The following is a 13,989-nucleotide window of genomic DNA, read 5'->3' as shown; positions in this document are numbered from 1 at the left end:
TCAATAGGTTTAACTGGAAACCACAAACCAAGTAAGTTATCCGGCCGAAATACGCCATCTTTGCTACGAAATATCATCACCGCTCCTATTTTATTATTTCTCAATCGGAAATAAAACAAAAGTATAATCATGGTAGCACTATATGTACCGTAACCAAGTGATATGAAGCGATATGCTACTAGTAGGGTTGCGGTAGGAATGTGAGTTTCCAGGCGGTTTTTAGCATACCGTCAGTGCTGGGCGAACTTTTTCTCCGACTTCATCCGGCAACCGAGAGCCCTGTAATTAGTGTTAAGCTAGCACAACCGATGTTTGGAATATTCTGCACCAGAGGCACACGTATGTTCCTTTCTCATAAATACCAAAAGCCTATGGCCTGTGATGCGTATTAGAAAACGTAACCTTGAAACTTTCGCGTTCCATGTTCTTAGTACTGAAGCCAAATGCGGAAAGAGCGTTGTTTTTTACACGCCTAATTCTACTTCCCAAACTGTCCAAAGGACAGCATGCTTAAATTGCCGTGGAAAGAAAGTGAGCCCCCTCCTTTATCACTTCCCGGAACTTGTATCCATCACTTATGCACTGCTAACACAATCCACAGCTCAGATGCGAAGATTAGAAGATAACATGTGATCAATGTAACTCCAAGAAGCTGAAATGTGTATACCCCCAAAACGCCAACCAGATGCATAAATGAATCGTAAAACGAAAAGGCCCTCGATAAATCGAACGTTGTATCACAGACCAAGGTTTCTAATGCTGGCGGTGAAATTCGCCCTGAACCAGGGTGTCATACAGCAGAGGCAGGGTCTGGATCTGAGAGCACAAATTCATCAACCATAAATTTAATGCATGAAGACTTTCCGAATGAATCGAAAGGTTTTGATTTTTGAGCTCTACTGGGAGCTGCTGGAACGCGAGCTTTCTACAGTTGAACTTGCAAAATGTACAGCCTGATGAACATAAATAGTAGGCAAGCTACTCGGGGAGAGCTCCGTGAATTGATAGATATAGACCTTGACTCTTCAACACCTCTCTTAAGTTCAAGAAAAAGCTTAGAAAACAAAGATGAAGCTCGTCATCAAGCTACGAAACCGTATTCCCTTCTCGAGGATATGCTCACATTCTGCTTACCGCACAATTTCAATTCCTGTTCCATGGTAACCAGATAACTCGACTATGAAAAAATGACCATTGCAATGACTTTCACTTTGAGCGAAATATATCCACTAGAAACCCAATGAGCAATGGTGAGAAAGCACTCGAACAGGAAATGCACCCAGCAGATCTCATCTCCAACAATGCGCACGATTCCCCGGGGTTCAACACAATCCCAGAATCAACTCATCGAATTCCCCAAATATCTGGCTGTTCCCAATTAGGACTTGAAGATTCGTATGAAGTCTCTCAAAAGCAGAACGCCTCCTCCGTCTCCACATCACTGGCCACCTGCTATTGTTCAAGTATGGTTCTAGAAACTTTGCAAAAGGTCAACAGGGGGGCTATCGACAGAGAGACTAACCAAATATATCAAGATCTCAACATTAATAAGGAACTTATGGATCGCTTGTTGGTTGAGGTTGCATGTTTCGCATGCGGCCATCAAGGCAATCTCATGATGTTGATTACAGCTACTTTCGAAGAAACTATTGATTCATTTGATCGCTCACTAAAGTAAAGAAATATAAAAGCAAGACCACAGAACTCGAGTGGCAATATCTTGAACTGTTTTTTTGTCAATGAAATAGTTCTAGGATGTGAGAAGAAGCAAAACAGCCTTCCTCGTTTTCAATTGATGCATCACAGCATGATTAGGAGGACTATGTTTTGTTAACTTTACAAAGATGGCAATTAGATGTGTTAATAATTAATTAATGATATCTATTACTGATATTCTCTGCTATTACAGACGGCCCGACTGTCCAACTCTCTTATATCATACTGATTTGCAGGAAGTTCCTGAGGCACCGCTCGAACTACAGCAAGTGTAGGGGACTTTACATCTAGTAGTATCTGTAGTCCTGGTTCGTGTACCGCTTCTATTGCCGTGTTACCTAACCTTCTTCTCCGATGCAGAATGAAGCCAATGGCAATAAGTAGGGCTAGACCTCCTAATGCACCAACGATTATCCCAGCGATTGAGCCCCCTGAAAGCTCTGACGCTTCATTTTGTGGCACTAGGATATTGACAGAAGAGGTAGGGGAAGGTGCAGCATCAACTGATCTATCAGTCGAGTTCATGCAAAACTCGCTAACTATGTTGTTCTGTTTGTCGACCGCAACTACATTAGGGGTTCTCGACCCCGTGTTCGCTTGCCAGACGGAAAATCTCTCGGCTTCTTGGTTGACCATTATGTAGGCCGAGCTCATCAACAGCCGGCCAACTGGGAGATCGTTGCCATTATAGGACTGAAGTGAATTGATGACGACGTCTCGCACCGATGTATTCGTCTGCACTGCGCCATCAGAGGCAATGTATGTGTCGGGAACAACGAGTTCGGTATTGGGAATCTTTACTGAGACGCTATTCTGAAGCCGGATTGTCAGACCTCCATAATAACTACCTCACGGTCATTAGGTTATGTGACTTTTGAACAGGGATAGCTATGGCACTTACGCGTTGCTCGGATCAAAGAGCATTGTAACGTAATTAATACCGAGGCTTCTTGCCTCAGTCCTGTTGTCTGGAGGCGTTCCGCCAGTGAGCAATCTGAAGTTGTTGTAATAGCTTAGTGGAAGTGTCATTAGTCCCGCAAAGCTAGGACTTATGCATGCTTGTATCGCCGCTGACTGTGACCCCATGAAGACACTCATGTCGGTACCGTTTGGCCAGTTCAAGAGTATGTCGCTAATTGTTACTACCATGCCCGTCCCACAGCGGCTGCCTCGGAACAGTGATGCTGTGAAGTTGTCATTTGGATCTGAGATCAACGATCTATCCAGACCGCCGAGAACCAATGACCCTCCAGTCTGTTTTTCGGCGGGACCACCGACGAGTCCCCAAAATATGGAGTAAACTTTTGTACCTATGTCGCCGGCGGATACGAGTGCTTGTAAAAATGATGAATTCCTGCCCAAGCCGAGCTGTGATTGACTTGTGAAGGCCTGATTAAGGTCTTGTTTCGGAACGCCGAATCCAAACGAAGAAAGCGATGTATTAATGCCGAAGCTAAGAGTGTCTTCCATCCAGTCCGCTTTGAAGCCATCACTATCCTTTCGACTGCTGATCGACTTGTCCGTAGACGATTTCGATGCATTGTATGTTCCACCACGGAAGGTTACGCATGCTCCCGATGAGTAGGAATCTGTACAGAATCCATCAGTTCCGTAAATGTAGGTCTCGTTGTAATCTCTGTACGCGGTACTGGTTAGCTTGCAGCATCTTTGACACTCCTCGAGACATGAATTGTAAGATTTACCCGCTGGCGAAGAAAGAGATGTTCTGATTGTTGGAGCCGACGGTCATAGAGATTCCCCTCACATGTGCTCCATTTGGTAAAGATACATTCTGGATCGGTGCAACAATAGGCTGTGGCTGGCACTGACTATTAACAAAGGTGACGAGATGCAAAACTCCTAGAGTCAGTAGGAACATGCCCATTGCAATGGTGATATTGAAGATGACGACGCAGAGAAATACTCAAGGGCTAGTGACTGGTGGGTGGCATAGGGAAATAATAACGCAGCAAGGTACTTCTAGCAAATAGCGCTTAAACGAGTCGCAGAGCATGTACATCCAAATTAGGTGTTATGTTGTAGTGAGATCACACCAACCCACCAACCAGCGAACAGTTTTGTTAAGCGCTGCCAAACGCCGCTTACTACTACTAGCGCCGACCCCGACCTCTCTGTAGCAATGTCAAATAGCCCCACTCCCCTGTGCGAACTGTGCCGCAATGCCACATCGCGAGATTGCAGGCTATAACAAAAGGTCCCCTTTGTTTATCGCAAGAAGCGCCCTTCACATCTCCCATGAGGAATACTTTAGGCCTTGCGATCTGATTGTTCTTCATGTCCTGGTAACCAGCGTCTCCTCTGATCTCTGTACATCACCTGCGCACGTACGTGTGAAGCAAGTACCGAGCTTCCATGGCATTTTTCTAACAGGCTTCAGAAGCAAGCTATCACATGACCACTTGGATCACTCTTGGAGTACCTCAATCACTAGCCATTACGAAATGATGCATTCTCGAAGGAAAATCGAATTCGTGTTGGTAGCAGTGTTGATGCTCTGCGTATGGTTCCTCGTTGATGCACACTTTAATAATGTTCAAGAAGAAGGTGTTGAGGCCAGTGTTGCTGAGAATCCATGGCGATATGAGGCAAAAGAAGAAGATGAGTACAAGATATCGGATCAGGAAATCGTTCACGATGTCACGGAAGAAACGCCATGGGCATCCATGGCCGCTCAACATTCAAGAACGCCGATGCAAATTCATGCTGTCGCAACACCCAGCCCATCTCTACCCGATCGCGTCGTGGTAATGGCAAAGCTTCCCACCGACGACACGCGCTGGGTGCATACCGATCTTCCAGACTGGCAATCAGCCATCTACGACATTGACACTGAGACTCCGCACGAGACATCCAATCTGGATCCGCTGAAAAACGGTACTCTGCGTATGCTGCGGAACAAAGGGATGGAAGCAAATGCCTATCTCGCATACATTGTGCAAAACTACGATAACCTCCCTTCAACAATCGCCTTCATTCATCCGCACAAAGACGGCTACCCAATCGCCTGGCATACCGACAACAGCGAACATTCGAATGTAGTATCTCTAAAAACCCTCAACATTAATTTCATCCAGCGTAATGGCTATGCGAATCTGCGTTGCGTTCCTGATCCTGGCTGCCCACACGAGGTGATGCCGTTCCGAGATCCGCCCGAGGAACATCGAACAATCGAAGCAGCGATGCCAGATGCGTGGCGGGACTTGTTCAACAATACAGATGTACCGCATATACTGGCCACTCCTTGCTGTGCACAGTTTGCCGTGTCGAGCAAGCAGGTGTTGAAGCGGCCGTTGGATGAATACAAAAAGTACTATACGTGGTTGATGGAAACGCCGCTAAAGGATGAGACCAGTGGGCGGGTGTTTGAGTATCTTTGGCATATTTTGTTTGGCCAAGAGCCCGTCTAGTAAGTACTCGGGGAATGAAAATTGCGATGCGCGGTTGCTGACTTTAATTAAGCTGTCCTGCATACGAGAAGTGTTATTGCGATGTGTACAACAAATGTTGAAGTATCCTTGTTTTTGGTAAGATCTGCACCACTTGGGTATTTGTCGGCGATGTTTTCGATCTTGCTGAAAGATGGAAGCTGGTGTGGACATGCACTCAAGATCCTAGCACGTAGTAGATGCAACGCGCAGCCATCATTCTCAGCAAAGCATGACACGTGGAAACACTAAACACTATTAATAGCAGATGGAAGCCATGACTTGTAAACCGAAAGTCTTTTGCTGGGTTTTGTACGGACCGGGCGGTCGTATGTCGGGTAAGACATGCCTAGCGCAGCAGATTGGGTATCGGGTCGACAGTTTGGACCAGCACGAGTGGCGAGAGATTCGGCAGACGTAGAAAGTAGCAGTCCGAGGGCTCTGCCGGTACTAGGTTCGTGTTGAAATGGAGTTAGTGAGCTGCTAGTTTGTGCCGAGGTAGAAGCGTATGCAGGGCCGTGGATCCTGGGCCTGGCTGTGTTTGGTAGGTATCACGCATCTGTGGATTGTGTGCTGCCGTAATTAGAGGCCGAGCATCTGCAATGGTTTGGGTTAGTGCATGTACATACATATGTACTACGGTGTCGCCGAGGGGAACTTTGCAAGACAGTCAGCGGGTGGACGAATGCCAGGCTGATTGCTACCAGCCCAGAAGGTTGTGTGCTTGTGCAGTGCATCGAGAATGTGTGAGACGAAATGTTTGATAAGGCCACAGATAGAGGAGAATTGCAGGGTTGCTGGGGCAGCGAGTCGAGTGTACAAAGGCCATTGGTGACGTGAGGCAGGGGGAATGGTGGTGGTTAGCGGCGGGAGGCAGAGAGGGGCGGGACCGCACAAGCTTTCTTCTCGCTTGCACTTCATCCACCCTCGCCCCTGGCCCGCGCGATGACGAGCAGACAGCCATGAGCGTCATTCGCCCTCGTATTCTTCCCAGACACGGTTGATTCCCCACATTTTGCTGTGGCAAGACCAGCAGCCGTTGCTCTCATGGCCATGGTTTCGCTGGGAGCCCAGGGCAAAGGGGGTCCGCGGAGTCGAAGACGCCATGGCAATCAATTGGATGCAACAGGCTCAAGTCACCATATAAAGAGTCGGATAACTGCATGGGGCTTTGCACGACGTGTGCCACTCGCAGCGGGATACTGCCAAAGCCGGTTTCTTGATCCAAGCCACACAGTTTGCCTGCCCGCGTCTGTCTCGAAGATCGCTCGTGTCGCAGCGTGGCAGTCCATGGCAGACGACATTGAGGTTACTTAGGCGTGGTTAGTCTTGCGGGCGCATTGGTTTCGCGACACGACAGTGCTGTCAAGCGCAAGAGATCGACAGCCTGCTACGGCCTAGGTTGGGGCATCCTTGGGAGCGAAAGCGAATGTCGATCCGGCTTGGGATAGTGTCTGCGCAAGCAACGTGAACGGGTATATTCCGATGACCTCACCGTGACCGTCAGCCTTCCGGCAACTTGCGAACCGACTACACGGCCATGGGATGGAAGCGCAGTCAATTGGCTCGATGGGCAAAAAATAGCTCGGTTAGGGCTGCGCGTGTTGTATCGGCCTGTCCTGCAAACAGCGCGCGGCCGGGGGAGGTGCGCCATGGTTGTGCACTTGTGCTCAGCCGTGTCTCTCTTTCTCTAACATGTTGCACCTCTGCACCCTCGTGAGCGTCCATTCACTCTCACCTCGCTCACTTTGGCTTTCCGCGCCAGCTTTCAGGCCTCACCAGACCTGATTTTGCCCCATCACTGTGCATTCATCTGTCGCTCCATTGTTCCCTCCATTCCTCTCTCGCAGCATCTACCTAGCCAACTATGCCATCTGCGCTGGTGCTGCGGCGCATTGCCATTGTCACTGCTCTGGTAGCCTGTGCGACTGCTCAACAGTGCTGTAAGATACTTTTAACCATCTCTCATGCACCCTCACTAATTGACAACAGACTACCCCAATGGCGAAAAGGCCCCCGACACTGAGCAACCTTGCTCCTCAGCAGAGGGCTCGGCCTGCTGCCCGGAAAATTGGCAGTGCCTTGACAATGGCCTTTGTCACTATCCTGCTAACAACTTGTACGGCAGATATAGCTGTACTGACAAGAGTTGGAAATCGCAAGGCTGTCCCTCCAACTTGTGCACCTACGGTTAGGTCTCGGACAACTCTATTTAAACAGTGCTAACAAGCATCAGATCTCAAAGCTGGTGGTGGCGAGTCGATAACACAATGCTCTGACCACAATGACCAGTGGTGCTGTAACGCTGATGCTGTGCACGTCAATTGCTGCCAAGAGTCTCCATCTCCGCGACCCTTCTTTGCCCTGCAGAATCCAGCAGCATATGCCACCATTGGCTCCATGACAGCATCAACCGCACCAAACCTTGCAAGCATAACAGGCCAGGCAAGTGGAAGTGGATCTGGAGACCAGATCTCAACATCGCCAACATCTACGCCCCAGTCTTCCTCACCATCTTCGCCGACATCCTCGCCGCCGACTTCAAATACCCTATCGTCTCCTCCCTCAGGCGATTCATCTGCATTGGCAGATTCGAAATCCTCTGCTACTCCATTTACTTCGGTCTTTTTCAGTCTGTCATCAGGCTCTACTGGATTTGTCAGTGTGCCTGTCACAAGCGTCCTCACACCTACCCCAGGCACTGGCAACGCGAAAAACGGTGGCGGTAATGGGGGCGGATCAAACTCGAATTTGGGGTTGATCATTGGCTGTGCAGTGGGCATTCCTTTGGGACTTGCTTTGATTGGCATCATCTTTTTACTTTTCCGGAAGAGGAGCCAACAAAAGAGTGACACATACAGCAAAGCCGATGGAACCGATGAAGACAGCTCAAACATTGCAGGTGCTGCTGGCGCCAAACTTACAAAGAAGGAGATGTACCGCAACTCCGCGTCTGCTGCTGAAATAGATGGAAACCCTATAGGCGTTGGGCGACCAGTCTCCACTATTCAAGGCCACGCAGAACTGGCATCAGGAAATGGATTTCAGGTAGGACACAGCACGCCCTACGGACCAGATGCAGTTGGCATTGGCGGCGGAAATCTCCATCCAGATCGAACCACTTGGAACAGTATGCCACCTCAATACTCACCGGGGCAAAACCAGGCGCCATTCAGTCACCCAGAAGCGAGCGAGCTAGCAGACACAAGCAGAAGGCCAACCGTCGATGAGAAAGGAGAACAACAGTATGTAGCATACAGGCCGCAACCAGCAGAGATGCCGACTGTAACGACTCCGCCTCAGGATGTGGAGAAGAAGCTGGGTCCGTAAAGCAAGATCAAAGCCTATGTAATTTCGACAGAGAACACGCATGTACATGGTGCGCTGCATGATACACATCTGAACTTTTCTTTTGTACATATATTCTAGGGGAAATGGCACGTGTAAATGAGGACGTCGCCGATATGATGGCTGGATATCTTTTAGATAGCATCCAACGAAGACAATATTTGCTCATGATCTCTGATAGGAATCCTATATACTATGATCTAAATTGATTGCGCAAACAAGTCCTGGATATGTACCACGTGACAGAGCTTGGCACACGTGACTTGATGATGGCGGTGTGTAGTACTAGTACATATTCAGTATGTATGGGGAGTGAGCGAGTCATGTCACTCGGCCCTGTCGTCAGCCCTCGCAAGGGCGCTCAGCGATATTGCCAGATAACCGTGTCGCATCCGGTATTTTACATGCCAGGTGCTCGCTCTACTACCTCCTCATGTCGTCCTACACGTCCTCGTATAGTCAAGCATATTTCAGTCACCATGGAATACTTGCCAGATGAACTTGCGCTCCATATCATCTCATGTAGGTGCTCGGAGATAGCATGCGCCCCCATCCATCCCGACCCCCACTCTGACCGACCAACTTCCCAGACCTCGAACCCTCTGAACTCGCCAACCTCCAGCACGTGTCCCGCCGTTTCCTCAACATCTGCCGCGATAAAAATCTATGGAGGTCCCTTTGCTTCGCGCATTCTGCTGCTGAGCGCCGTCGTCGCCGTCTCGAGTTGTCGACGGACATTGACCCGCGACTTGCTGAGCTGATCCGCGCCGCCGACACTCTCTCGACTACGTTTGACGCATCCAGTCCCAATGCTGATGCTCCCAGCGCTGGGATGCAGCAGGAGAGGAACAAAGAGAAGATTCGACAGGCCTTGATTACCAACTGGGATCCGAGCTATCCAGAGGAGAAAGTCAATTGGTACCAGGACTTTATACAAAGGCATGCCGAACAGCAGATTGGTTGGTTCCAAGATGCAGGGAGTGTGAGCAAAGATGATGGAAATATAAGGAGAGATGCTACGGGTGCGGGTATTTTGTTCGACCATGATGGGCTGGCAGAACACCTCATTGCGCCCCTCGACGACGGCAGTATAAGCATCTGGGACGCTTCAGCAAGCAGCGAACGCTTCGGCAAGCTCGTTGCGAAGAGCGATATCGGTTTGTTGCCCGGCAAGAGCTCCGACTTGGACTATGATACGAGGGTTACACAAAGTCAGGCCATCATGACGGAAACAGGCGCAGTCGAGTGTGTGAGCATCGATAGCAAGCTGCACAAGGGCTTCTTCGCTGTTCAAAACATGTTGAACGAAGTTGACCTCAATGTTCTCAAGATAGTGTCGAGGACCCCGTATCCGTTTCCCATAACGGCTTTGTCTGAAGCTCATCACCAGACACCGTTGACGGTTGGAACAAATTGGACGTTGCATCTTCACGACACCCGGAAGCCTCCCCAGGCCGCATCTTCGGTACGGTGTGAGCTCATTGGCGGCGCGACCGATACTTCTTTTTCCCGCCTTGAAACAGGGGACTTTGGTGGTCATGTCTCACTCTCACAACCAGGCGCGCTTTCCATTCTGCATCTACCTACAACGCGTGAGTGGGACGGCAATGGAGACATCTGGGTCGGGGGCCGCTTTACGAGCATGCTCAACTTTGACCGCAGGTACTTCCCCCGGCTCCGCGGTACTGTGCACTCTGGCGCCCGACTTTCATGCATAACAGCCATACCATTTCCTTTTGTGCCGCAAGACCTCCGACTTGGCCGGCCGCACCCATCGCCCGCGTTGCTGCGCGAAGTCAAGGCTCTTCCCGGTCACACTTTAATCGCAGCAGGGGAATACAAGGGAAAAGGCTCACTTGAGCTGTACGGCCTGTCCACCGAGCCATCATTATCCATTAACTCGAGCGATAGCCGCACAACAAGTAACAGGAACGCGTACTATCAGAACAGGCAGACAGCCAGTAGTTCAAAGTTGCTTTCTATTGCACCGCATGGTACTCGACTTGTCTTTTCAGACGGCGACGGCAACATGAAGTGGGTCGAGCGTGACGGCTCAACACCCGTCCGCCAATTCAACATTAACGACTTCCAACGCTCTTCCTCCGAGCCTGCACCACAATCCCAACTTGTCAGTGCACATCCAGATACACAAGCTGGCTGGGGAGATATCGTGCAAAAGATTCTGCCCACTGTGAATCCATCTCTGCTTTGCCCCTACTCTCCCTCGTCAACTGAAGCCCTTGGTCTCGACAACTTGATTTTATGGACTGGGGACGGTAAGCTAGGTATGGTGGGCTTTGGGCGCGACCCACCATTTGAAAGGGACGTTTTTGAAGACGCGCTTGAGCAGCAGGGCAATGATGCAGGGGAAAAGGTAAGAGAGAGGGAGTACAGTGCTGAAATGAGGAGGGCACTAGAGCATCAGGCGAGAGAGTTGAGGTGGTTGAGAGGATATGGACTGTAGAATGGGAGTGTATAGACAAGGTGTTTATGATTACTATGATAGAAATAAATATACAGGTTAGATAGTAAAAGCTATTCACACAATTGCATGAGTATGGCGACATCAACTCGACTGCATGCTACGGATTAGACACTTAGCGTGGACCCTTGGTTCTCCCTCCCGCATGACGCACGCCACCAGATAACATCCCTTTTCCCGTCTATCGCATCTATCCTCGTCCCTATCTATAGGTTTTCTCGTTTTAGATAAGTTTTCCAACATGATGCTCAAACCCAACTCTGTGTCTTTTTCATGTTCGGCTATGCGGCACGTCGAGCGCATAGCCAAGACGCGTCTCCACGATGGCCGTACTCTCACATGCCAAACGCGTGACGACTAGTAACATATACACGCGATTCTTATTTGCTGCATACTGGACGAATGAGGCGCTCTTTACAACGTGCTACACGCGGTAAATATGTCTCCATACCGGTGCTACGGTTGGCAAGCTGACAGTTACGGACAGGATGGCTGGTCTTACCCCTCCGTAGACACCCCTCTCGCTTGCGATCCTATCCCTTCTTCTTGCAACAACCAGCCAACAATGCGCAAGGAATCAAACCGCCAAAAGACGAAAACCGGGATGAGGAAAGGAGCAAGTTTGCCCGAAGCGTACTCGAAGGAAGCACCGTTGCCCTGATATCGTTGTTTGGCCTGGGCCTTGGCGGCTACGCATACAGCCTGTTTTATAAGAGAACGGTAGCGAAGAAAATTGAGAATGCCTTTGATCCAGGGTACAGCTCGCAAGAGCGAGTTGCTCTCGGTCGCGTCGCGTACGGCACTGAACCAGAAAAGACACAAGAGATTGTGGAGCGAGAATACTGGGTCCCAAGAGCAGAACAGCCGGACATTGACAATATCGTAAACGGGAAAGCAAGAGGGAAATACTATCTCGTTATTGGTGAACGAGGTACGGGAAAGAGAGCATTGCTTTTGGAAGCTATGAGAAAGGTCAACGGCGATGGTATTGCCATGCTGGAAGCTCATAACGACTTGGAAGTGTTCCGCCTACGCCTCGGTAAAGCTATCGACTATGAGTTTCATGAAGACTATATTGGTGGCTTGTTCAGCATCAGAGGCCCAAGGGATAGCTCGCCGCTTCTGGATATTGAGAGAGCTCTCAACCAGTTGGAGAAGGTAGCTTGGTCGATGCGAAAACGGCGTGGCAAGCCCTTGATCATGATCATCAACAACATCCACTTGTTCAAGGACGATGAGCCAGGCAAACATTTGTTGGAGATTCTCCAGCAGCGAGCCGAGATTTGGGCGGGGAACGAGCTTGTCACAACAGTCTTTACATCGGATGAATTTTGGACGCTTGAACGGCTGACACCGCACGCGACCAACATGGGTGTTATGAATATCAGGGATGTGCACAGGGACACCGTCACCAAAGCCCTCAAGCAATACAGAGCTCGATATCACAACGAGGACACGCCAAAAAGCGTTATTGATGAAGTGTTTGCCCAAGTTGGTGGCCGCCTCATCTTTTTGAATCAGGTCGCGAAATCACAAGACATGCTGGAAACCTGTCGCCAAATCAACCGGAGAGAAAAGTCATGGTTCCTCAACAATTGCTGGATCCTGGGCGACTCTATGGACGACGACGTCGAGGAACAACAGAAATACTGTGCTGCAGCCATCATCTTGGCGCGGGCACTAGTTCTCCGTGAACAAGACCCTGAAGGAGAGGAATTCACGCTCCCCGAGATTCCCTTACACGAAGCGCGACAAATCATTACACGAGCGGATTTTGTACACCCTTTCGACCATATCAACATCGTTCACATCGATGCACACGGCATGGTGCGCGCAGATTCCGTCCCCATGCAAAACGCCTTTCGAGACGTCGTCAAGCAACCTGGCTTCGAAGAGCATTTGAAAGCAACGCTTAACCGGCTGGATGAGTTGGAGAGTTTAGCGCGGACACGGGAAGTTGCGGTAAGAAAGTTACCTGATCGGAGCGGAGGCATTGTTCCTGTACAAACGTATTGTGCCAAACTGTGAGGGGGACTAGTAGGATGGCAGGGAGTAGGCGGGTATCCATGCTGATATCAGAAGTACTGTTATATCTATTACCTCGATTATATGATGTATATTCGTTTGTGCAACCGACTGGCGCAACGTCAGTAATGGAATTTAACGTAGTACAGACCTATGTAGCGTTGAGGTTCTCGAACATTGCCTGCCACTCCAAATCTCGTAGACTTTAGCACAAAATGTGCTGGAGCAAGAACCATTGCAATACCTAGTGTGCGCGCCAGGTGAGTGGCGGCTGAGAATCAAAATGGATGCTGTCGTTGAGGCCGTTTTCTGTCAAAATCTCTAGAAGTTCTTGGGTTGTCTCTACCTTCGCATCAACACTGAACGAAAGCTTGTTGATCGCAAATATCACACTCGAAAGCGAGCAATTTAGATGGCATGGTGATCAACTATAATTGAATAGTTTGGCCTGACACCTTGTAGCTGGCCTGGAGCTCTTGGCTTATATGGTATGGTCCATGTGTTATAGGTTTCACTGAAACTCGGTTCCTAAGAGCTGATTTCGCTCGGCAAACGTGCAGGAACATCTCATCGAATGACTGAACTATTCCTATTCAGCCCAACGACCATACGTAATTTGATGTTTGGTATTATGAATCATGTCCAAAATCAGCTCTTCAGAACTGATTTTACTGGCAAAGAGCTGAAAAATTCTAGACTACACGGCCGATCGGGTTCTAAATAGCCGAAAAAGTAGCACTTGTTTCTTCAAAGACCATTGCAAGGATTTGCAGTGCGAAATACCCTCACTGTTTCTTTGAAATGAGTGCGGGTTAGTTTAACAGGAGTCAAAGAATCGTAAGAGTGGGTTTCGCGCTTAGTAGGATCTGATTCTAGAACAAGGAAAGGTAGAACGCCAGCTATGCAGAGCGCGAATCCAGACACATACAACCAAGATATATAAGTCTTGACAGGTGGATGAAATGTCTAGAA

At 49.3% G+C, this 13,989-nt stretch overlaps 6 protein-coding genes across 6 annotated transcripts; 5 read left to right on the top strand and 1 right to left on the bottom strand.

Annotated features, from left to right (window-relative positions):
• Nucleotides 1-1,240: 1,240 nt before the first annotated feature.
• Nucleotides 1,241-1,678, top strand: PSV08DRAFT_356699 (uncharacterized protein; the record flags this gene model as incomplete). The annotated part of the gene is made up of 1 exon (XM_014222313.1): nucleotides 1,241-1,678. One exon carries the CDS (start codon nucleotides 1,241-1,243, stop codon nucleotides 1,676-1,678), a length of 438 nt encoding a protein of 145 aa, XP_014077788.1.
• A 206-nt stretch (nucleotides 1,679-1,884) lies between these two features.
• On the bottom strand, nucleotides 1,885-3,558 carry PSV08DRAFT_231918 (uncharacterized protein; the record flags this gene model as incomplete). Its single annotated transcript, XM_014222312.1, has 3 exons — nucleotides 3,420-3,558; nucleotides 2,618-3,352; nucleotides 1,885-2,560 (listed from the first exon to the last, which is right to left on the bottom strand). The coding sequence occupies exons 1-3, from the start codon at nucleotides 3,464-3,466 to the stop codon at nucleotides 1,885-1,887; spliced, it is 1,458 nt and encodes a 485-aa protein (XP_014077787.1). The 5' UTR covers nucleotides 3,467-3,558.
• Nucleotides 3,559-4,178: 620 nt separating this feature from the next.
• Nucleotides 4,179-5,245, top strand: PSV08DRAFT_374820 (uncharacterized protein; the record flags this gene model as incomplete). Its single annotated transcript, XM_014222311.1, has 2 exons — nucleotides 4,179-5,143; nucleotides 5,197-5,245. 2 exons carry the CDS (start codon nucleotides 4,179-4,181, stop codon nucleotides 5,243-5,245), a joined length of 1,014 nt encoding a protein of 337 aa, XP_014077786.1.
• A 1,784-nt stretch (nucleotides 5,246-7,029) lies between these two features.
• PSV08DRAFT_382235 (uncharacterized protein) lies at nucleotides 7,030-8,666 on the top strand (the record flags this gene model as incomplete). Its single annotated transcript, XM_066093401.1, has 3 exons — nucleotides 7,030-7,105; nucleotides 7,155-7,352; nucleotides 7,393-8,666. 3 exons carry the CDS (start codon nucleotides 7,030-7,032, stop codon nucleotides 8,490-8,492), a joined length of 1,374 nt encoding a protein of 457 aa, XP_065947993.1. The 3' UTR covers nucleotides 8,493-8,666.
• Nucleotides 8,667-8,989: 323 nt separating this feature from the next.
• On the top strand, nucleotides 8,990-11,065 carry PSV08DRAFT_231907 (uncharacterized protein; the record flags this gene model as incomplete). The annotated part of the gene is made up of 2 exons (XM_014222309.2): nucleotides 8,990-9,032; nucleotides 9,101-11,065. The coding sequence occupies 2 exons, from the start codon at nucleotides 8,990-8,992 to the stop codon at nucleotides 10,972-10,974; spliced, it is 1,917 nt and encodes a 638-aa protein (XP_014077784.1). The 3' UTR covers nucleotides 10,975-11,065.
• A 325-nt stretch (nucleotides 11,066-11,390) lies between these two features.
• PSV08DRAFT_412788 (uncharacterized protein) lies at nucleotides 11,391-13,225 on the top strand. The gene is made up of 2 exons (XM_014222308.1): nucleotides 11,391-11,425; nucleotides 11,480-13,225. Exons 1-2 carry the CDS (start codon nucleotides 11,395-11,397, stop codon nucleotides 13,018-13,020), a joined length of 1,572 nt encoding a protein of 523 aa, XP_014077783.1. The 5' UTR covers nucleotides 11,391-11,394; the 3' UTR covers nucleotides 13,021-13,225.
• The last annotated feature ends 764 nt before the right edge of the window (nucleotides 13,226-13,989 follow it).

The sequence above is a fragment of the Bipolaris maydis genome, assembly GCF_028858645.1.
Source record: "Bipolaris maydis strain C4 unplaced genomic scaffold PSV08scaffold_17, whole genome shotgun sequence".
Taxonomy (NCBI): Eukaryota; Fungi; Ascomycota; class Dothideomycetes; order Pleosporales; family Pleosporaceae; genus Bipolaris; species Bipolaris maydis.
This window is presented reverse-complemented; position numbering and strand designations above follow the sequence as displayed.